Source organism: Neopsephotus bourkii, unplaced genomic scaffold, assembly GCF_033783945.1.
Source record: "Neopsephotus bourkii isolate Nb327-2 ecotype Australia unplaced genomic scaffold, CSIRO-AGI_Nbou_v1 NB_973, whole genome shotgun sequence".
In the NCBI taxonomy this organism is placed as follows: domain Eukaryota; kingdom Metazoa; phylum Chordata; class Aves; order Psittaciformes; family Psittacidae; genus Neopsephotus; species Neopsephotus bourkii.
Window position 1 is genome coordinate 710,389 of NW_026901467.1, and position 24,920 is coordinate 735,308.

General features: G+C 41.5%; 1 protein-coding gene across 1 annotated transcript in view; it reads left to right on the forward strand.

Annotated features, from left to right (window-relative positions):
- The window catches only part of NPSR1 (neuropeptide S receptor 1), a 52,982-nt gene that overhangs the window by 23,096 nt on the left and 4,966 nt on the right, over positions 1-24,920 (forward strand). Inside the window, exons 3-5 of the mRNA XM_061359411.1 lie at positions 14,030-14,133; positions 14,432-14,525; positions 18,857-19,058. Coding sequence (XP_061215395.1) covers positions 14,030-14,133; positions 14,432-14,525; positions 18,857-19,058 — 400 coding nt within the window. The remainder of the gene's footprint in view (positions 1-14,029; positions 14,134-14,431; positions 14,526-18,856; positions 19,059-24,920) is intronic.

A 24,920-nucleotide genomic window follows, 5' to 3' on the forward strand; every position in this document is an offset into this window, starting at 1 on the left:
TACAGCACCATTTGCACTCCTCAGGTGTTTCTCAAAAGCAGTTATTGTCTCTTCTACAGCAGAAACTTGTTCAAACAGTAGTTTTGAGTTGTGTGGGCATGCAGCATCTGGGATAACAGGGACCTGGTTGTAGAGTGGGTGAAACAGAGGTTCAATGTTGGCCATCTGACGGATAGCTGATGGAAATCAGCTTTAAAGTGTTTTCAGTGTCTGGGGCGGGGAAATGTGAGCGTATGCTGCCTCATATTTTCTATCAGCAATGGCATTAAAGAAACATATTGCACTCTGAAACTATGTTACTGTAAGCACATAACATCTCCAAAGTCATGTAGCATGGAGCAGCTAGTTTGCTTAAAATTAGACTCGAGCTCACTGAGTACTGTTTTCTGTCGGGTACAGTAGAATCATAAACTCCACCACTGAAAATAACTTTTAAGTGCTTTTCCTGGGAGGAACACTCACTCTCCTATCTAGACCAAAGCTATGGAATTATCAAATATCATCATTTAGAGCTGGGAGTGGAGGATGGGGAAGGGGGAGGTGGAGAGGAGGAAAAGAAGGCGATACAATTTAACCATTATGAAAGGGAATGTATATTCCATTAAAATACCAAAATGGAAAAATAATTTCCCTTTTGGGGGAAATCATATGCCATTAAATTGTTATTTGGGATAAACATCTTGAGGACAACTGAAAAAATCTATAATATGCTGACAATTTGATGCTCACTAGATTAGTGCCTGTTGTCTGTGTGAAGGTCTTAGATAGTCCATCCTTTATAACTGCAGTTTACTGAAAGACTTCTTAGGCTACAAAAGCTGGACCCCATAGACAGTATAAAGTTAATTGTAGTTTGCAGCAGAAACAGGCAAGACAAAAGATGAAGAGAATTACAGCAAACCTTGCAGCCATCAAAATCTACAAGGAAAAGAACACATTGAACCAGGGCAGCTGCTGTGATGGAAAGAGTCCCCAGCACATTACGAGGGCTGGCAATACTCATTCAGTTTCTAGACACTACAGCAAGTACCATTGCTCTCCTCTACCTGGGGAAAGCTGCAGGCCCCCTGCACAGGGTCTTGTTTTGGGGGAAAGCACATCCTCAGATGGACTCCCAATGCTTTAGGTAAAGGAGTAAACTCACATGTTTGAATATTGCATGCATGGATTTTGCTGAGCGCGGGATGACTTCAGGATAGAGGAAGACAGCAGTTCAGTGGATCCACAAACTAAAGCAATATGCCACTTCCTCAGTGAACATCAAGGATGACTTTAAAATAGCTCCATAATTGTTTTGCTGAGTGAAGCACCCATAGCACATGGGCACAGAAAGCTCTCTTTGCCTCTGTGGCCTTCACAGCTCTCCGAGAACCCAAATTTTTGGAATAGACTCACATTAATGGATGAGCCAGAGCTCTGTTGCAGGACTGGGCATCTCCAGAGCCTCTGTGGTTTGGGGAGACTCACTGGTACATGGAGATACTTCAGCATCCTCTGCAAAGGATCCTTCTGTAGGAGATGAGAGACAACTCCAGGAAGAATATATGTGCTACCTGTCACTCATCGAGCTTCCCACATTCAGACACTCGTCTTCTTGCACTGGAGGGAGAGTCAGAGTCAAATGGAACCAGTGACTGACAGCAGAGACCAAGCTGTCAGTCTGCAACTGGCTCCTGCAACAGCACATCTCAGGATATTACAATGCGTTAGAAGTACTAAAGCACTTCAGCTTGCGTAGTTTAAAAGTTATGAGCACAAAGGGCATTTGCCTTTTAATAATGTTTTTATGAGCTGCCTGAGTGCTTTGCAAGCAGTTCAATATCCACTACTGCATACCATTACTGCTTTGTTTTCTAGAAGACTGCTTGGGAAACACAGGAAAGAAAATGACTGTGATCAAAGTGAAATTACAATACACAATCGCATTTCTGTGAACGCTCTATGCAGCTAATACAAATAGACTGGAAACAAAATTGATTCAATAAGATTCACCAGAAAAACGAAGCAGTGCTTCCAAAACCATGCCCCTTACAGGTATGGTTTTAAATAACTCTGTGCTTCTCTTACACGGCTTATAACATCAATGTAAATTTAAAAGGGTCTGGAAAGGGAAGGTTTTTGAGTTCTCTCATTGGACCTCATTGTGCAGATAATATCAAAAAGGATTTTGCTCTTGTTCAGGACTGATTGATCATCCTTAAAAGTCACAAACAAACGGGCTAGCTACTCCTGCAAGATAGCATTATGCATAATAACTCTATTTCCAGATCCTTAAACATCCACTCGTTAGTATATCAAATCCCTTTTCAAATAAGTGCTTTGGCAGGTCAGCATTGTTTTCAGCAAACGATTCCACAATGCATTTTTTACGTTTTGCAGAAAATGTTCTTGAAAAGATAGTGATATTATAAATTCACCAGGTTGCTGGATTTATACAGTCAGTGGCTTATGTTATCTATTTCTCCTAAGAGGTTGCTAAATACATTCACATCCTTTCTTCGTCAGCCATTCATTGCTCCAGAAGCGGAGAAAGACACTTTAATCTCTGTGAAGATTTTCTCACAGAGTTACATTTTTGGTGTGAATTGTAAATAAAGATGAAAGTTCATATTCATTCACTATTTTAGAAGAGGTTCCAGTTTCAGAGGAACTTTGCTAGGGTACTGACTGAGAGGGTGCAGAAAAGACACAAATAAATTGATTTTAGCTTTCGAATGAGAGTTGTTGTTTTCGCTCACTACACTCATCAATCTCACTGAATTACCTGAAGGGAAAATCCACATTTCTGATACTCATCTTAAAGATCCCCAGACCTTTGTGGTCAGAAAAAGAAGCCAGGCACTTAGAAAAATAACTGGTTTCCTGTATGATTTTAGCATGCCAAAATATCACACATCATCCAAAGGCTCTTGGCTCTGTTGAGAAACTTTGACTCCATTTTAGCAAAGATCTGTCCAGGTCTCAGAGGCTTTATGCACCCTCATATCAGTCTGAGGTTGAACTTACTGGAACCCCAGGGACGGAATCTGCACATCCATCACTGTCAGAGAGATCTGACTTGGCCACACTAGCAAACATCTGATGCACCATGGGCATGTTCTGCCATGCCCCACAGACACGGTGCTGTGGGACACCCAACACACCTTGTATTTATATTAGTAATGATGTTCTTTGGGAAAACAGAGCAGCAGCATCCTTAAGTCTAGTTGGAAAAGCATTAGTCCTGTTTAATGTATCTTCGCATAAATTACTTTTCTCAAAACAATCCATTTTTTGGACAAGACAGAGTACAAGAACTGCTGATTTTATATTCCTGGCACACACATTGTGGCACAGGGAAACATGAAGGGCAAGAGGTGAACTCGGGGTTTTCTTTGGGGCCCCAGAGCAAAAGCAGACATTAGGATGGCTGATATTTTGATAACCTTTCGTGTGTCCCAGTTGTAGCCCTGAATATGCTTTGTAGATACACTCAGCAGCCAAAGGACTGAACTATGCGGTTTTTTACATCAGCAGCAGTCAGCTTTTGCTGTGTCAATTTATGCTCATTTATAGGAAGGCTTAATTCTTGTTTTGACAGCTACAGAATTGTTCTGTGGTCCTGAAGGACTGATTATGGTTTTCTTACCTTCAGCTCATTTCAGACATTCAAATCCTAATGACAGTTGTGCTATGTTTGGTTTTGGTTTTAATAAGAGGTGCTCAGCATCCAAGCTGTATAATCCTTTGGGTCCAACAATTCAGCATTAAGGGCGGAACTGGATTTCTTTCTGAAGTGCTTAGAAAACATATTGCCTCTAAATTATATGGATTCCTGTTTGATTTCCTGTTGAACTGCAAGCAGAATTGTCTGGCAGAAGGTATTCTTATTTTGCAATTATGCTATGTGAGAGTTTGGCTTCTGTTGATAAACAAAGGTAGGGGTGTGAAGTTTTCTATGTGGCTTCTTCATATGCTGGCAGTGATATTGAGAGACAAGATTGTATGAGCACTGTACTGCCAACAGTATGGCCATAATGGCTATGCTTTATTTGGAATCATCATTTAGGATCTTATTAACTCCCTTTAAAAAACATGAGTTTAAACTTTTGACATTAAATATACGAATACATCATTAACACCTTTTAGTCTATCATCTGCACTGCAGCATTTCTAATTGCAATTGAATGGAAATTACACTAGAAATAGCCTTTGCAGGCTTTAAAAAACTAAGGAGGTAGAGATACTATTCTATTCCTTTCTTGCATATTAAAACAATTATATTTATTTATTATTCTATTCTAGATTGTCTTTGTGCCAACAAACAACAATAGAACACTTTTTCCCATCTTTTCAAAAGGCTGTAAGACACAACACTCAGCATTTTCATGCAGTGCTTCCCCCCCCCTCCGTCAATCTGTATGACTCCTATTGATGTGTTTTACAGGTTTTCTGTGGAGTGTAACTTCCTTTAACTCTATTCCCTAGCTGGTTCCCAAACGCTTACAAAGGTTTAGCAGGATTTATGGAATTTAGGTCAAAGATATCACATATGGCACTACAGAGACTTAGTTGTTCTAATAAAACCGAATGCTTAGGAGCCCATTTTGGCCAAGGTCAGCCCAATTACAGGACTGGGATCCAGACCATGTGTAATGAAACCTTGAGCACATTCTGACATTTCAGTATATTTAATGGAAAGTAGCTCAGTATACAATTGCACGTGCAACCGTTTCCACATGATGATGTTTTTACAAGGCAATTCTCCAGCAAATCTTACCAGTATGCTTTTATCCATGCTATCAGCAAACACCAGAGGAGACAAAGCAGGTACAAAAAAAAGGAATGAACATCATTCTACTGTTCTGGAATTGCAGCTCAATTTTTGCCCAACCTCAGGCTTGCAGTATGCAATATTCCTGCTTGAGCATCATGGTAATTTGATTCACATTTTGCCACAGGGGAGGAAAGAAGGCTTACCATTCCTATTTAGACTAAAGTATCTGTATCAACAATATCTGAGCCTACTAAGAGAAGATTGTTGGAAGTGCAGATATTTGGTGACTAAAATGACCAGATTGCCTGAGCTACACCAACAGAAAATATTCCCAGGATAGTCCCATTTCTTTAGATGAGAGTAATCACACAGCCCCTGTTGTGACTGAATATGAACATGCAGACCTTAAAATACTTGAGGTAAAAAGTTGCCAAAAAAGAATCAAGGGGAATCCAAAGGAACTAACAAAAGAAACTATGTACAAGATATTGGGGAAGGACAGAATTAAAAAGGACTTTTTTGGTACTTGGTATCTTAGAAGGTATATGTCTTCTGGAAAACACTAGAATTACAAGCACCACTGGAAATAAATGGTCAATGGATTACAAAGAGTGTGATTTTAATGTCCTTTGTGGAGGCATATCCTCATTTTCCAGTGCATAGTTAAAACAAGCTGATCCATAGTAGCTTATCTTTGCATTACACTGAGGTCAGCCTCCCCATGAAGGTTTCCCCCAGATACACATTACTTTTATTTCCTTCTAATTGTTCCCGAAGGAGAGATAAATTAATGAGTAACATTTGAAATATACTTTTCCAACAGTTAAATAATAGTGATCGAACACTTCTTCATGGTTAACTTTGATTTGCAGATTCAGGCGTGCGAAAGTCATAAGTCCATATACCTAGAGAAGCTTCATTCAAAACCTACAGCCACAGGACTCAATCAAACAGGAACCTTAGCTATGGTTTTTGCAGGTCTGCATTTACCTGTTGTGTGAACAGTTGCTGAAACTCTTTGTCCGCACCTTTGTGGGAGGAGCCAGTTTTTCCGAAGGACTGAAACCATCAATGATGTGGATGACCTGGTATTACAAGCCAAGTCCTCCTCCTTGCTTATCCTCCATTGCATTTTATGTGCTGCTGCTGTTCCAGTTGTATGCCCTGGTTTAGTGGGTGCTGTGCTCCCTGTTGCATCACTGCTGGTTCAGTCTAGCCCCCTGTGCCCTCCCATCTGTATCCCACAGCAAGTACAGGGTAAAAAAGAATGGTAGGAAGAGATTCATTAATCAAACCAAATTAAACAAAACCTTAATGCCCTTCACAGTGGCAAGGCAGGTTGAATTCTAATTCCTGGGGACCTGTTAGGGAATCTGTTGTAAGTGCTGTTTGTTAAGAGGTTAACACCGTGTAGTACATGCTGTTTTTAGCCAGTCACCTTGGATGAGTTCTGCAGTGAGGCTGGAGCCTCACTACAGCCACCTTTTAGAATGTCTAGCTTAAAAGGGTCTGCCTCATCTCAGAAGAGGAGGGAACCTCAGAGAAGGAATGTAAGAAAGGCAATAAATAAATAAAATGCTCACCTGGTGCTACAAAAGTTCCTGTCACTTCCTGTGAGCCAGAAAGTGAAAAAAAGCATCATTCCTGCCACTGAAGAAAGCCAGCACAGCTTTAGCTGAGAAGGTGAACAGGTTTCCCCTTGACAGTTTTCAAGTGGGTTTTGTTTCACCCATTGCATTTTGTGTTCTACACCAGGCTGCCAGGCCTGAAGAGGAAAACATACGGTAGCTGCACAGTGCACATCACTAGTACATATGGCAAACCCGCTACCTCCTGCGTGCTCCAGCACAGCCACTGCTGCACAATAAAATGCTTGTAGGTGCACTGCATGATGCCCACAGGAGCTTAGTACACCTGCAGGTTTTGCTCGCACATCTTCCCCCTGCTTTGCCAAGAATTCTCTGACAGAGAGCTGGGATCCTTGCATTATCCAGGCACAACCACATCTGTTCCACATCAGCACTTCTAAATGAGTAAATTCAGGGTGGACAGGATCATGGCAGCCCCTGGGGGTACCAGCCACCCACTCTATTGGCCCCATATCCAATATTGTGCCCAGATGCTCTGAAATGCTGGAGCAAGGGGCTGCAAATAACTACAAATGCAACTGGAGGGATTGTGAAGAGGATAAGTAGGCTATCAGAGGGTGGAAGTGTGAGGGTGGTTCCTGCCCTAGGACCTTAGCACCCATGAGTACCCCACATGCTGCCTCTCACTGCATGGAGAGGCACTGCACAAGGCTCCTGCGGGCTGAATGTAATCATTTTAAAAGGCATCTTCTAGACATCTTGCAAGTGTCTTGTCCTACAGGTGCTCACAGCAGGTACATCACCTATGTCACTATCAGCTGCTGAATGAGAGCAGAAGGCTGGGTGCATTTTCTAGCTAACAGGGTCACAAAATTACTTCTAGTGCAGCAAATACTTGCAAAGCCATGTGTGGTGTTTGCAGTGGAAAGCACAGACTAAGGGAAGAATGGGAGTAAGGATGTAATGAAAGCAGCTGCAGGGTTGTCTGTGGGAGGCAAGGCAGCTTTCCCTGCTCTCTGTCCCCTGTACTTGTCCTTGAGCCAACCTGCTACTTCAGCAGCCCAAATTTAATCTTAATTGCTTGCATTCTCAGCTCTGTAATAAAATCAGCTGGGGGTTTTTACTAACTTGCAAGGCAAGTTCATGGCACTGGCTCTTATTAGCTGATGTGATACAGAGAAGCAGTGGTTGCCTCATCACTTCCAAAATCACATACCTTATTGCTGTAATAAGGCAGTGATGCCATTTTTGGTTTACAGGGTCTATCACTCCATTGCAGCAGGTGTTAGTAAACTGCTGCTTCTGAGGATGTGCCCTTTGGGCATTGGTAGTGAAGGAAATGCACATGATGAGGTCCAAAAACGAACTACATGAAATGCTCAGCCCTGACTAGGAGCTCACACTCCCTGTCTTACAACACATTGCTGCTGCTGCTGTGCCTTGTGCAGCTTGGTGCCGTCAACAAAGCAGAACGAAACATCCCTCATTAAAATAGAATCACTCTGCAAGCGACATGAAAAGAAGGATGAAATTTCAGTGAGAGGCACAGCTTCACCAAGAAGTCATGAATCACCTCATCCGGCTTAATAAGACTGTTCTCATCAGGGGAAATAAATGATCAAACTGCAGCAGAGATGACGTGTGGAGCTTTTTAACCCACCACTGCTTACCAGCTATCTGCTTTCCACTTCTGACAGGGAGGACATCCAGCATCTTCAGAGTAAGTGTCTCTAAGGGAAGAGTGGTGTCAGAACTAATAATCAAACAATAGAGATACTTTCTTGCTGATTTGCTAGCACAGATTTTTGTCTTAACCTCCTTAGCTGAAACGAAAGAAATATCCTGAAGTCTGCACAAGGTACACCCCTTTGGCAATGCCATCAAGACAGTAAATTCCTGTGAACAGATTAACTGAGACAGTTGTAACCTGTCTTTATTCCCATGCCAGATCTCTAATTACCTCCATTCATTTTCTATAATAGACTTCTGTCTATGTGGAGGGCTTTTTTTTTGCCACGGAGATTTGTTTCACTCACAGTAACAGCAAATCTGCATTCAGATTTGACCCCTCCAAGGGCAGGTTTTGATTTTTCACCCCCCCCAAGGGCAGTTTTTCTTGGTCATATGAGGCAGCATCCACCACCCAAGTTGATGATGTAACCACCTCCTGAACCAAGCGATTCCTGTGTTCAGATGCCCAGAGGCAATGCAGGCACTCAGTCATGCCCATAATAAAATAAAGGGATTTTGCTGAGCACAATGGAGTCCTGGGTAAAATTGGTCTTTAGGGCTCAGGATTTTCACAGGTTGATTCAGTACCTGCCACATTCTCCAGGCACAGATGCTGTAGCACTATATTGAGCGTGTTTCAGTCTACCAACCTCCCTCTACTTTTCCTTATTATTGAAATCTCATGGAACTTCTCTTTTAAATTAGTTTCTAGAAACTCCACCTCAAGAGCAAACTGCTGCCATCCCCATCACACTAGTGCCACCTCTTCTCTTCAACAGAGTCATTTTGCCTGCATCATTTTGTGAGTGAGCATTTGGCTTATGTTAAAAGTCACAAACTGTCACTTGCTGCTGGTTTTGTTTTCTATGAAAAGAGAATATATGTCATTAATTGATTTTCTGCCTATTTTTGTGAGGAATTAAATGAGCTTATAACCACACAGTTGCTTAGCAATGCAGACTCAGAACCACAGCACATACATCACTTCTTAGTAAGAAAAAGAGGATTAAGAAAGCAGTGGCAATGACACACAGGAGTGAAGGTTGATTAGCACTTGTTTTGGGACCAAGCTTGGTGGTAGTTGGCCCATTCATCAACGGAACATTCATCACTAAAAGAACACTAATGTGCAAGCTGTGAGCTTAGGAAGGAACAGTGAGGTTACCAGTAGTAATGAGGACACTGAGGTTTAGAGCAATGTATCAGCTGTGCTGGTTTCCTGTACCTGATACTTACCTCTTAAGACATCAGTGGTGTAATCCAGTGGCATGCACTGAGGTGTAAGCTTGTCAAAAGCAACCAGGGAACATGTGAGCTGCTGATATCATGTCGTTGAAATCGGTTGACTTCTGTACACTAACCTCTATTACAGCAATTTAAATTACATGACAAATGAGGATTTCAAGATGTGATCGTGGCTGTATTTGTGTCTGAGATGATACATGGGTAAGGAAGATTCATCTACCAGTGACTAAAGCTCTGCTGGTAATTCATGATCTATGTATCAGATTTACAGCACTGGCACACAGGGTCTTTGTGTGAAAGGGCACTTGTAGGCTAAAACAGTGTTGTGAAGGTGTGAGAAACATGAAGTCAAGCCCAAGCAGTAAGAGAATAGAATAATGAGCACCACATCCATTGTCTGAATCACTAGTGAAGGTTTGCATCAGGTACATGTGGCACTAACTAGTCACTGGAGCTTGCATGTATGCTTAGCACAGGAATAACCAGTTAGCTGACTGGAGAGTGAACAGAAAACGTTGCACAGAAACAACAGCCTAGAGTGTATAGGGCAGGGAGCAGGAGCACAAATTGTTTGTTATAATTTGCAGGTTTGCTTCATTTTTGCTGCCTAATCTCCTGCATGAAGCACGTTATTAACTTGGTTGCCCTATGTAAAGTAAACTGTGTCTGCATGATGGATTCTCTAAAGGTGTGCAGTTGGGTCAGACTGAGAGAGTCTGGTCCTTTGAAGAGATGGGATAAGAAACACCCTCTGGAGCAGGCAAGTAGGAGAGCAAAGGAATGAGAAAAGTTGGTCTGGTACTTGGTAGGATCACAAAGATGAGAGATTTCTGAAGCCTGCAGAGGGCATGAAGACATTGTATGGGAGAAGTATCTATAATTAAAGGGTATTGAGGAATCCAGCTCATTTGGCAGGCACACACAGCTGGCTTTGGCACACAGATGTGTGTGGTGCTGAGGGGCACAAGCTTGGAGGAGGGGATTCTGAGCCCTTCACAGCGATCCAGAGACTCAGCACAGATTGCTCTTAAAAGATACCACTGGGGGAGCAGAGCAGAGGTTGTCAGCACAAAGAAGCTATGAAGTTTAAACCTTGCTTAAAAGCCTCTGCAGTCACTTGAAAAGCCTCAAAGAGCCTCGAGGGAAAGATGGCTTTGGGTTGTTGTTAAATGTTCACAAATACTTAAGGCTAAAGCTATGTTGGTAGGTAATGCCATGCAGTAAGAACAGACCTGTAGCATGCCAAAGATGGACCTAGTATCCACACTGTGCATGCCCTGGGTTTAGCAGTAGCAGTCATTTTTCTCCTAGTTAGTATCTGGTGCAGCGTTGTGGTTTTGACTTTTGGCCTGGGAACAGTGCTGATAGCACCAATGTTTTTAGTTATTGCTCAAGTGTTTAGGCTGACCAAGGACTTTGTGAGCCTCATGCTCTGTCAGGGAGGAGGGGAGGCCGGGAGGAAGCAGAGACAGGACACCTCACCCAAACTGACCAAAGAGGTATTCCAGACCACAGCACGTCATGCCCAGGATGTAACTGGGGTTACCCGGAAGGGCTAGGGGATTCCGGGGTTGGAGGAGGTTGGTGCTTGGTCGGGCTGGGGGGGCAAGTTATCTGTCGCCTGGTTATGAGGTGTTGTATTCTCTTCCCTTGTTATCTCCTTTATCATTACTATTATTGGTGGTAGCAGTAGTGATTTGTGTTACACCTTAGTTACTAAACTGTTCTTGTCTCAACCCGTGGGATTGGCATTCTTTTCAATTCTCCTCTCCGTCCCTCCAGGAGTAGGGGGAGGGCAAGAAGGGGGGGTGGGGGGGGGAGTGAGTGAAGAAGTTGCCTGACTGGTTTTAAACCACAACAGTGCCTCAGGGGGTGGGTGTCTGCTTTAGCTGAGTAATACCCCTATGGTCCCTCAGCCTGAGCACTGGCTGGCAGCTCTATGGTGTGGAGTGCATGAGGGGCACCCCTGGAGAGCACCTTTGGGTTGAGCATCAGCTGAAGTGAAGGCTCATTCCCCTGCGGCTTCTCTCTCCATCACCTGAGTCAGTGAAGTGGGGGCCATTCACACGCTAAAAACCACATTCCCAATGCACACTAATGTTGCCTGATGCAACATGAGCATACACTGGAAATGTGCCTTCAGGCCTGCTCGAATTGCTTACACCCAACAAGTACTCCTGACACCATCAGGACACTGGCTCATCTCTCACCTCACCTGCAGGATGCACCTTCAAAGCACTGTACTAATGCATTGGAAAGGGATAACAAAATGGTGGAGAAAAGAGGAAAATGAGGAGACAGAGGATGTGCCTTCTCTTCTCCCCTCTTTTCCTCCAGAAAGCACTGAGATGGGCAGGAGGGAGAGCAGCCCCCACACCTTCCTCTGCTACAGAAGCTGAACCCCTATTTACCACACGCTTGGCGGATGCTCAGACCATCAAAAGCTGGAGGATACCCTGAGGTGAAGCTCTATTGATGTGTATTACTTTGAACCAATGAATATTTCATCACTGGAGAGAGAGAGAATATAAATCAATAATTCAGGAGTAAGGAAATGGAAGGAATGGGTTTGAACCACTGCTGGAGGATGCATTTCACTTTTTGAAACACTTAAAATCTGTGCTTTATTCGAAGACCATCGTAATTCTATCCACCTACAGTCTTTTCAATACAGTCTTAAAGCCACTATACTCATCAGAGGAACAATCATCCCATCCCTCTAGCAAATAACCAACATTTAGCACAAGATTTCAAACCACAAGCTTCCTTCTGGAGGTCATCTCTGATCCAGCCTCCCTCTAGAGGCAGGGGGAGAGGGAAGAGAGAGAAAACAGGGCTGGGAAACACCGGGAGAGGAAAGAACAATTTAAGAGTTCATAGAATGATCACCATCACAAAGAGGGAGGCAATGTAGTTATGTGCAACAGCAGTGATATTTTGCTCTGATTTCATTTTGAACTAAGCCTTGAAGAAAACAAGGAGATAGAGGATTGAAGAACAAGAGGAGATAAAAGATTACTGATACAGGAAAAATAATGCTAGGCTGCTGCTTCTGAAACTTTAAGCTGAGATCTCAGTTTGAAGTTACAAATATCTGGAATTTCTGGAATTCCAAAGGGCTTAGAAGAAGCTCATTTTGCCAAACCCATTTCTGATTGCTTGGAAATACTGGCTCAAACTATTTACTGCTCACAAAAATATGTTTTGAAATCGTTGTGACATCTTGTTTCCAAAAGCTTGCACTTCAAACCAAAACCTCCTGGTAATGGGGGTTAGAATGCCTTTATTGCACTAAACTTTAGGGCTAGTTTCTGAATGTGTAAAATGTTGATATCAAAGTGAAACGTTTTACCTCACCACTCTACTTTGTTTTTAAATATGGATTGATGCTCCTTTTCTATGTGACTTGTTTTTCTCCTGACAAATGGCACAAAATGTTTTTCCTAAGCTGCTCTCACCCTTTGTGGTAATCTGCCCAAAAACAGCAACATGCTGTGTTACTGGAAGTGGCAGGACACTGGATTGATGCACATTTTCTTCCATGGACAGCACTTAAAATGTTTATCCTATCCTACAGGGAGAGAACTTCTTTATTATCTTGGTTTTAAAGACAAAATATCACCCATATGTACCACCAGCTTTTTCAATTCCTTTGTGAAACTTGCACTGCTGTATGTGCTCGCTTGTTCCACAAGAAGCAGAACAAAGGCTGGAACATCTCCTTAGATTTTCCCACACACAAAAAAAAAAAAAGCATGGCCTGAGGTGTGTTTATTTTGGTGAATGCAAGAGTACATGCAGAAATAGGTTAACTTTAAGCTGACAAGGCAGGGTTAGATATTAAGTAATTAAGTTTGTGAATAAAATTCTGACAAAGAAGTAGCATTTGGATATCCCCCCTGGGGTTTTCACAGGAGACATATTTCTTTTTACGGTGAAAGAAAAGACAAAGATACAAAGTCATCAAATAATTCAGTATCTGGCACAGCTGGGATCAAGCTGATGCTCTTAGACACCAACCTACAGCTTCTCCAGTGCTGTATTTTATTGATACCCCATGGAAAACCTGGGGGCTTTTAGCAGGCAACAGGATCAAGCCCACCAGGCAGTACCCTCCACATCCCTCATAGACAAGCCTGAAATGTTTAGGTGTATGTGGGATTAACACCTGTAGATGATTTTTTTACGCAGCTCTACTTCCAAAAAGCAAATTGTTATTTGAGGAGGAATTGATCTTTGTTCATTTTAAGCACCTTTGGTATAGATGTGGCTATAGACCAGGACCTGCATCCAGTCTAGGGCTGATGTGGCCACCTCAGATGGTCACCTCACATCCCTTTATAAGGAACAGAGAGAAAAAGGCACTTTAGGGGTGCAGCACATCCAACCAGCCAGCTGAACCGCTGCCCAGAAGGTATTGGCAAGTCCTGCTCACAAGTAACGACTGTGGGCTCTGATGCTTAGAGGAATCTTGCCCTGTCTGAATGGACTGGTGTTAAATTAAGAGAATAAAATAAACAAACAGAACTCTTAAGTGCTTTCTGAGGCTTTCCCAGGTGCTCTAGCATCTTGGGCTAACCAGTCATGGTGTGACTGCCCTCAAGACTGGGTGAGCTGGTAAGTCCTGAGGGTCACACATGTCTCTGTGGCTCCTCTGCAGTCATGTGTTTGTTTCTTTTAATGCTCCTTCAGTTAATTTTCTTTGCAGATTCATTCACGGGACTCATAAACATAATGACTGACATTATTTGGCGCTACACTGGAGATTTCATGGCTCCTGATATCGTTTGCAGAGTCGTTCGCTACTTCCAGGTATAGAAACGTCATGCTCCCACGTATGCCCAACCTTGTGCAGCTTTGTGTAGACATTTTGTTAGCATCAGAAGCGCTAAATGCTGAAAGTGTTCATTTAAAGTCAAAACAATTGAATTAAAGCACATTAAATCTTTGTGGACAAGATGAAGATGAAAATACATTGAGGGCTTTTTTATTGCTCTTTCCATTTATTTTCACTAAAAGTTTTCAAATATCCCTAGGTCAATGTTCTTGGTGACATTGTTTTCTGCAATAAATGTGTCTCAGCTGCTGTCTCATATACCTTCTGCCCCAGGTGGTCCTTCTATATGCCTCGACTTATGTCCTCGTGTCGCTAAGCATAGACCGGTATCATGCCATAGTTTACCCAATGAAGTTCTTACAAGGAGGTAGGAGAATTTCTGCACTTTGCTATTGCTGTAGATATTATTGGGTAGCTTTTTTGCTTCAAAATTTGTAACCTTTCTGCCATGAATTATTCATTCCTGCTATAGCAACATTTAGACTCAGGTACAGTTTTCTAACTTGCAAAGTAGCTGAGGTTTCAAGATTTATTAAGCCCTTCACAGTTTTTATAAGCATTGTGTTAGCAAAGAATAAAATATCATTTTAAAAAGTGTAGAGGTTTCCATTATCTCCCAACATTTTTAGAAGGTTATTGTGGGCAAAGGCTATCCCTCTTACCAGACCCACTCTAGGAGCTGCAACAGCTATATTGTATGTTTATTCACATTTAAACATAACTTGGATTGAGAGTGTAGTACTGAGAATTCATGCAATAGTCTGATAGAACTTCAAAAGCTATAGCATGTAAGTCTGGATATCTATTGTTTCTTGGAATGTTTTCTATTTGTTATTTTTACAGCACTCAAATATATGCTGGCAGCTTAGCAGTACAATTTAAAGAACATGATTTCTTTCCCACAAAGCCAAAGTGAGACATTAAGTATGTTGCACTGAGTGAATAAACAGAAGTAACAGGTGGGGAGGAAAGGCAGTGCTTATGAGAACCATGAGGTCTGGAAGAACCACTTTAATCAGATGCAAATATCATTCCTGATTTGGAGTAATAATGGCTTTTGCCAGCCTGCTCTATTCAGGGGATCAGATTAATGGTCCTTTCTGGCCTTAAAAGCCTATGACTCCATCACAGTTGAGGCAGTGGTGCAGCTTTGGCAGATGTGAAGGCCTGAAAGCTTCAAATACTTCTGTGAAATTTAGCCTCCTATTCCCCAGGGTATGGGCTGACTTTTCCAGAAAGGGGAGATTGATATCAAGGTTTTCTCAGCTGCCTTTGGGGGGCACAAAACATTCTGCAGCTCCTGCTGATGCTGTACCAGGCTGGGGAGGTCGAGCTGTGCAACAAACCCACTGGCATCTCTTCTTCATACATTGAACAGGAAAAGCAGCTCCTGCCTGGGCTTGGTAAAGAATTTGGTGGTTAATCTGTGCAAAGCACTTCGAAATCAACATAAAAGCCCAACAGCCACCTCAAATCTTTATAAAAACCTTTTTTTTTAAATTCAGTCTCATTCCCTATACCTATAGTATATAGATGTTTCCTTTCTTTTTCACATTTTCTATACCTATCCCATAAAAATGTTTCCTTTCTTTTCCCCATTTCCTATACCTATACCATAAAGAATTTCTGAAATACTGGAAAGAGCGACGTTGCACCCAGCTGAGAGGCAGCAGAGCAGAAGGTCATGAGCAAAGATAACACTGACAAAGCCCACATGGCTCTGGCAAGGGCTGGCTACACACTGATGGGACAAGCAAAGACCATGTTCAAAGGGAAAAAGGAGCAGCTGTAAATCCAAAAGAAGTATCTAGAAGTGTCTAGAGAGGTATATTTACCATAGCAACTTCCTGTACCATGCATAGCTTTTGCACCCAGATATTCCTAACAGAGGTGTCACGGGCCTTTGGAACGCCCTCTAAGCTATTCTGTGTACAGAGAACAAAGACAACCACATAACTTTCTCACTGGTGATGACACGGAGAAACCTTAACAACAGTTCTGAGTCAACCTGTAGCTAATTTTGTTCCAAATTGTAAAACTCATCCCTCAAAATGCTTCAACCAAGAAACAAGAGTTGTTTCTCCTTTCCCATTTTAAAAATGATGTTCTGATGTAGCTTTGAAATACCATTTTGGGGAAAAAAAAACAAATCAAAACCAAAAATAAACCAAACAACATTTTGTTTTTAAGACGTCAAGCAATACAGTTGGGGTTGCTGGGGTTCTTTTAGGTGCAATGAGCTATACTTTGCATGGCTTCTAAGAAAACAAAGTTCAACAGTTCAGTAGTTTCTATTTACTTTGTGAACACATAAATGACCACGGAAAGGGCAGATGTGGAAGAATTCTACATTCTAATCCTAACGCTTCTGCTGTATGAGGCACCTAATTCAATAACCAAGGGGTCACTGAAAAGCAAATAAATAAAGATCAAAAAGAAAAAAACCTGAAAAGTTACAGCAGAAGAGATATTATGAATATTTCACCATGTTGAAAGGTACATGCAAACAGTACACAAACTAAGCATTAACAGAAGTGCTTAAGTAAAAGACAAAACCCAAATAGGTGTAGACTGTCCCTTGCCTGGCTTTGAGCTGCAGATCACACTGAAGTCCATCAGATTGATGAGATTCTGGATGCAAAACTTTCCATTTAAAGAGCAATGTTGTTTTTAAAGGAAAATACTGAAACTGGTTGAATAAAACATTGTATTTCAAAGCTGTCATATATTTGATTCCATTTATAATCGGCACAGCTCTAGTTATATGATTTGCTGGCATTTAGACCGTATTAGAGCATTTACAAGAAAACAATATAAAAAAATCCCTCTGCTTGCAAGGCAGGCAATTAATATTAGCCTGATAAAACAAAAAGCTGCTTACCTAAGTGCTATCAGTGCCCTGTTGTCCTGGGTTCAGCACTGATACCATTCTTGCCCAACTCAAATTGAACACTTCTCTCAGAATTATTCTACAGTGCAAAAAGAAAGCATATTATCCAAGTATAATCTTTTCCCCTTAGAAATACACAAGTGGGCCCCACTGAGGCTTATATGTATGTAGTTTAAGCAGCTACCTCACAATCCAAAAGGCCTTTCTGTCAGGAAATGTTTTGTGACAGTCTTAATATTCCTTCTGCTAAGTTTTTGTTCTGCTTTGGGAAACTTTACAGCTCTCCTCTGCCTATGCAATATTTATAGATTTAATCTAACCATCTCACTTATGTAGATGTCATCAGAGTTCCTTTAAGCCCTAGATTAGCAAGATTGTATTTTGTTGAACGTGGGTAGCATTTAAAAATGAGCAAGATAAGTGAATATTTGCAACCGATGTTTTATAAAGCATAAAATTGCTTTTTGAATGTTTCGCCCACATGCTTTCGTATTGCTCTTTGAGCTTCAAGGAGGAAAGACACTTGCCTTGATATGCATAATTTAAAGTGATTTTCTATTTCACACACAACTTTGGGTATTTTGTAGGACAATAAAGTATTTCAGCACCAAAGCTTCCCAGATCAAAAAACCTGCCTCCATCTGTTTCTCTCACAATCTGACTCAGGAGGAATAACTGCTGCTGAAATCGCTGGTACCCTACAAATCAGCCCTTTTCCCCCACACTTTTTGGCTACAGCTATCTGGATTTGAGCCGAAAGATGTACATTTGTGAAAATGAAAGCCTCAGGGCTGTCAGCTCCAACTTATTGATTTGTACAAAACCCCCTTGTTGCCACCAGGCATCATTTAGTTTTCCATTAATTTTCTCCATGTGGCAGTGGAGAAGGCCAAAAATCAAGGGGAAGCAGTAGCCCTAACTTGCCAAGTGTTTTGGGATCCTTCATCTCCTGTTCTTCACTGTAAGGACCAGCAGGATCTCCTAGTAGATGCCTGTTGTGGCAGGTAAAACAGGGCTGAGCACTTGAGCACCAGCATCTGCCCTGTCTCAAGGTTAGCAGTCCACACTTAACAAGACTTAGACATACAACCATTGACAGGAGCTGCGTTTGGTCCCTGCCATGATGCAGAGAACTGCAGGAGATTCACACGCTCGCCAGAGCCATGTTTGTTTGGGGCAGTAAAGTTGCAGCTGGTTGTGCAGCTTTGTTTCAATCCTGAACTGAAGCATTTTCTCTTTCCTGATAGGTTCTTACTTCAAGGTGCATTAAAATGTTTAATTTCCATTCTAAGGAGGACATTTCCCCCATCAGTACATCCAGTATGCTCCAACCTAGTTTACGCTTTAAGTAACCCTTACTCTGTCATCTGTAGCATAAGGGCTCCTTGTTTTCTATCTCTCTGTCCTACTGACCTTCACTTTACTGTGCCATGGTAAGAGTGTGCCGTACGTAGGGCAGGCCTTCAGTCCTTTGCATTCATTCATGATGTCTTGCTGGCACAGAGGAATCATTTACATCTCTTGTTTCTGACTTGCTGTCCCTGACAAGTGTCTTCCCATAGTGTTTTCAGATTCAATGGGCCCTGAGCATCTTTAAAGAATACATGTAAAATACAAGCCTGTAACAACATGACTATTTATCATGTGAAAGAGATGAAATCCCCATTCTCCTTTGCAGTCTTTTCAGCATCAGCACCAAATTTCCTTTCTTCACCCAGTTTCCTCCTCCTTCCTGACTTTCTATCAGTACTGCTACACAGGGCCAGGCGTGCCCACATTAACACTATCTGTTTGATTCTGTTGCACAGAAAGACAGGCAAAAGTTCTTATTGGAGTGGCCTGGAGCCTCTCTTTCCTGTTTTCCATACCAACTCTGATTATTTTTGGGAAACGGCAGCTCTCCAATGGGGAAGTGCAGTGCTGGGCTCTCTGGCCCGATGACTCCTACTGGATACCCTACATGACAGTGGTGGCTTTCCTGGTGTACTTCATTCCTCTGATCATTATCAGGTAAGCCTGAACCACAGTCAGCAAGCATGCAGTGAAAGCTGTCAAGTGTGCAACCAGCTTAATGCTTTAATTTCTACTCATTCATTACAACTTCATTTCCACACCTGCCTTGCAGCTGCTTTGGTTTTTGTCAGATAATGTACAGGTCACTGTACTTGCTCTGCATGTTCTCCATGCAGCATTACTAGCCAGAAACATTATCTCTGAAAGAAAGGATTGAATCTCTAAAGTATGTCCACTTATCTCCGAGCTTCAGGCATGAAACATATCTTTAAAAACTCAGGATGAATGTCTAGTTATTATGACAAAATGTAATTTTAATAAAAGAACAGGAAAACTACACTCAACACTAATTAAATTCAAATTAACTGTAAGTGCTCTCAAGCTTCCTAGTATTAGGAGAGTGTTTCTTCACCAGGATGGGAAAGAAATCTCCAAGTGTCTGAAGCTACAAACAATTCCTGAAATACAGTCAAATCGAATCCTTCCCATTCTGAAATGGGAAAACTGGGCTGCAAATATTGGAGACTGGTTTGCCCAAAATCACAAAGATGATCTGCAGCAGAATCAGTTTTAAACTGAGGTCAGTCAATATCCCAGGCTGTGCTTAGTGATCAGTGAATTTTATTGCCTCCCTCTGGGGTACTGCCACTAGCTGCTGTTAAACAAAAATTATCTAGCCATGAGGAGCTACCAATACAAAAGGAGCAGTCAAAAACAGATGTGGAAGGGGAGTGAGGCTTCTTAACTGGCTTGAACGGCTGCCACTGGCAGTAACTTGTTCTCTGAGCCCTTTACTTTCTTTCCCTTTTATTCTCTTTCAGTAGCAAGGTTACAATAGGAGTGCTTGGTGTTAATTTCTTCTTAGTGGCAAAGTCTTGCTGAGACTCTTCCTTTTCCCCATAATATGGTGACGTGGTGTTAAGGCTGTGAGAATGGAGCTGTGTTTGCATATCCCTTGGATACCTTTCTTGTTCCATCTGCTTTTCCAGCAGGTGATGAGCCATGAGACTCTTATCTGAGTTAACACACCAAATAAGAGTGGGTGGGGGCTTATCTTTTCTAGGACAAGGCTACATAAGCTAAATAGCAAAGGCCATGTTGCAGTTTTAGCTCGTATCCGGTAGTTGTGCTTTGAAGTTTCTTACTGTTTAATCACAGGTATTAGGCTCTGCAGCTCCTAATGAAGCATGTGGTGCTTGAACTCATCTAGCTGACAGGTTGGACAGGGCTTGGAGCAACCTTGTCTAGTGGAAGGTGTCCATGCCCATGGCAGGGGGTTGGAACTGGATGAGCTTTAAGCTCCCTTCCAACCCAAAGCAGTCTGAGATTCTATGACTTTCTGATACAGATTCAACACTGAGCAGTGTTGCTCCCTAGAGAGAAGGGACAATCTTTATACTTTGCTCATAAGACATCGATTTCCTAACTTTCCTTTTCTTTGTGTGTGTCAGAATGCACAGATATAAAAAGCAAAATAATGAAAAATTCTCCTTAAAGAAAGGACATTATAGCAGTAGGGAAAAACTAGTCCCAGGTTGCCCAATTCCTCTTTATTCCTAGACAGGATCACTTCTCTTTGTATATTCTCCTATCTCTTAAAACCAGTCTAGTTTTAAATAAAGCAAGAAATATTCTTGGGAACATGTAAATAAAACTGTGGGTGGATCTGCAGCCCAGCACTAGCAGCAAACAGAATGAACACACAGAGAAGAGGCAAAAAGTAACTTAACTGTGAAAAGAAATAGCAGAAAACTTCGAGGTTTGCTGCTTCTATGACAGGAGTTTTGTCATGAGTTTTCTCAAGTAGCTAGCAATCAGGATATTCTAGGCAGCATTTTAAGCGTTTTAGGAAAAAGACCCATAGCCTGTCCAGTTATCACAGAATCATAGAACATTTTGGGGTTGGAAGGGACCTTCAAAAGTTGTCTAGTCCAACCCCTTTGCAATGAGCAAGGACATCTTCAATTAGATCAGTAGATCAGGTCCCCATGTGTGTGAAGCAGCTCTTCCGCACTCACACTTACAGATCACATGCTTCCTATTGCAGATCAGCCACTCTTTTTTACATGGCATATATACTTGTTTGGTCAGAAAAGGCAAGTTACATAACAACACATTTTTTTAGAGCTGCTGACATTATGCTCCCCTCCCTCCCTGTCAAAGGAAGGTATTCAGACTTGATCAGCTCTGCGACTTGCTTTACAGTAAATCCCCAGAAGCAAGAAGGCAATGAAGAAATGAGGAGAAAGGCATGAAAGCAGCATCTCATGAGATTGCCCTGACAGCTGAGACATGAATAAAGCATCCTACATTTTTTTATGGCTTTAACCTTAAGCAACTTTCACTAGAGAAGTTTATGGCAGGGCAGGAATTTGTAACATTGGCCTTGGAGCCACAGGGCAGAGCAGTGCCCATTGCCTGCCCAAACACATTGCTGGTTTCAGCATACACTGAGACAAATGCTCTTATGCTCTTGCCAGCAGAAATCAGACTTTTGACAGGTAATGTATATATAAAAGGCAGGTAATGTATATATAAAAGGAAATCTATAAACAAAACTGCAACAGCCCTGAAAGATGTAAATACTCAGGATATCTGTTCCCACCACTCCTTCACAACTGGAGAATCAGCAGTTACCAAACAGCCTGTGGTTCTGTGGTGAGTTATTTATCTGATTATAATACAAACAAACAAGACCTGAATAACGGAAAGAAAATGAAAAGCTGTGATTGGATTTTTAACCCTAGCATGTGGTTATCTTTGAGAGCTGAGAAAAGGGGAGAATATTTGTTCTTTTTGTGTAAAAGCTCCCCTCCTCCCCACTCATTGGCACCCAGGAAGAGCCACAGATCCTGCATCAGGTTCTTCTTCACAATGCTTAGTTTGTCCTGTTCTTCCCTTTTATTTAGACGAATCCAACCCTTTTTCTACAGTTGATATTGTCAACTTATCAAAACACAGAAAATTCAGAAAAATTAACTGGATACCTGCAGTAATTATTTCTCTTTTATTCTGGGACAGGTGTCATCAGCTACAACCATAATCATTTCTCCTATGCTAAGATATACCAAGCAAAGCTCAAATGGTATCTGTGATAGTTGAATACCTCCAGAGCATTGCTGAACAGAGGTTAAATACAGCCCAAATCATGGTTACAGACAGCCAATACGTGCACTTGGGCCCCTCAGGTCCTGTGACAGGGACACAGGAAAGCTACTGGGTTTCTGTTCTGTATCACTACTGTGTGCCAAACCAAAATTAAATGCTGGCACTTGAGTATCCAGAAATTCAGAGTCTTTTTAGCTGTTATTCACAACTATCAAACATATTTTTTATATTTTAACCTGATAAATGTAACACATAGGCACTTATCTAATATAATTCCAAATTTATGTATATAAAAAAAAAAAAGAATTGCAGAAGTTCTCTTGAATCACAGAATATCCATCTGCTGTTTAAAATCAAAACTCCAAAGAGAACATTTGCTTTGGAGCAGCAGAAAAATAATTAGATGAGAAAAACCAGAATCAGCTCAAAGGAAAAATATGTAACTAAACCCAAGACATTGCAATGAAATAAAAAATAGATTTAATAGAAGGTATTTGTCTGAATTCAGTCAAATAAAGAGAATAAAAAGACTATTAGTAAAAATGCCAAAGGTAATTTTTTGAACTTGATTAAGTGAGCATGATCATTTTTGCCTGCAATTTCCATTTCTAACTAGAAAAACTTAGATCTTGTGCATATGTTCTGGTATCTGCCCATCTATTCATTTAGCCATTACACATGCTTACAATGGTTTCTTTAGATGAAGTTAAATATGCCTTTTGTCTTTGGATAAATAGTACTGCAAATTAGCTACCATAAAATGACACAGCTGCATCACTTTTGCACAAATAAAGTACAAGGAACAATAGGGAATACTGGATGATAAATACAAGCCATTAGCAGGGGGCTTAAGTGCACTTTTTGCCATGGTAAAGCTCATTTTACTAGCATATACTAAGGCTGGGTGGGACAATATCATAATGCAATCCTTTATTTAAAAATAAATTAAAATCTATTTTTAAAGAATGGGCAGATCAGTAACTCATGTGATTGTTAATATCAACACATAGCTTTTCCAGGAGACATTGTATTTTCCAAACCTAAAACCATCTATGAACTACAAATGAAGATGGAGTGGGACTATTCACGTTAGCATTTGTATGACTAACCATAAGTCAGTTATTTACATGCATAAAGAATGCTGTAATTAAAAATGGAGCTATATTAAAAAACATCATTAACTAATAACATGCTACAATGAACATGCATCTTAGTCCTTCAGAACTTGGATCAAGCTACCAAGCTAAATGGTTTTACAGATGCAAAGAATTTCATTTGCTGAGATTCATCCATAGTCTGAACCATATTCCTATATTTTCCTGCCACCTCTCCAGATACACATTTATCAGGGCTAGAAAAATCCCTGCATTTTTAGATCAACAGCATGTCCTCTCTATCCTGTGGTCTTCAAAGCCTGAGCAGCTCCTTCTCAAAAGGGCTTGGATTATCTTTCCATCCAGGTTTGACTACTACACTTAGGCTGCTTCTTTCCCTTCATTAATTTCTTGCCTGCAGATGAGGGGCCACAACAATATCATAGTATGCATTAAAGAAATTACAGCATGTGTTTATATAGCCCTAGAAATCCTCTATGCACTTACAGACACAACTAAACCTAACAACATCTGGACCTAACGAATTGTACATCACATCTCCCTGTGCTTTCAGTGGAGACAGGAGCATACAGAGCACAGGCATGTTACATGTATTGGGAAAGGAGGTTTGTGGAAATGTGTATGCTCTGCTTTCACATCTTGGCAGTGGAGGCCGAGCAGCTTGATACTGAAAGGAAAGAAACAAGCATTATGATACAGTCAAACACCCTCCGGTCCAAATGAATACCAGTTGTTATCTGTCCCTGCTACTCCTTGCTCATCTGCCACTTCATTTTCCATCAAGTGGGAATTTCTTCCCACCTTCTGAGATGTCACAAACCACCATGTCCTCCTCCAGCTGCCTTTTATAGAAAGAAAGAAGCTATAAATGCATTCTGTAAAAAACCATAACTGCTTTTCCCTTGTGAGAAAAACACAACTTCTGTTCCATAAGTGCACAGTGCTCTCTTTTTATTGTTGTGGCTTTGAAAGACACACACAGATGCCTTTTATGATCTTAAGCTTTGGGTGGTGTATTTATGGAAACTCCAGTTTCTTAGCTCCATGCCAGCATAGCTAGGTTAAAGAAAAAAGAAGATTAGGCACTAATAAGATCTGGAGTCAGAGAGATCAAAGCATAAAGGCATAATTGCAGCTGGCAAAACAGTTCCTGGCAAGTGTTCCTAGGATGACAAGTGGCTCGTCTTTCCTGACACCCACCCTGAGCAGCTTTATACCACCTCTGGTGCCCTCCTGATAAGGAAGGAGGGATCCAGCTATAGAGAATAGAAAGATGAACAGGGGCAAAAACACCACTAGAAATCTGCTATGTTGGCAGCACTTTAGAAGCTACTGGATTAAACCAGGAATTAAACTTTCCCCAGACTTTTAAAAATGAAGGATTTAAATGAAACAGCATGTAAGCTCATATGTGAAATGCCAACTGAAGAAGACAGCCACTATAGCGGCATCTGGTGAAAAGGATGCTCCTATCAGACTCTGCAGCCAAGGAGACAAGATTCTTGGAGCTGGAGTGAAAGAAAGTGAGGAGCCTGGCTTCACAACTCAATCCTCGTGGCACTTGGCTGGAAGCAGGGAGTCTGACTGTTTTGACTACGAGTTAAGCTCCTTCGTCCTGATGCTTAGGCAACTCTGA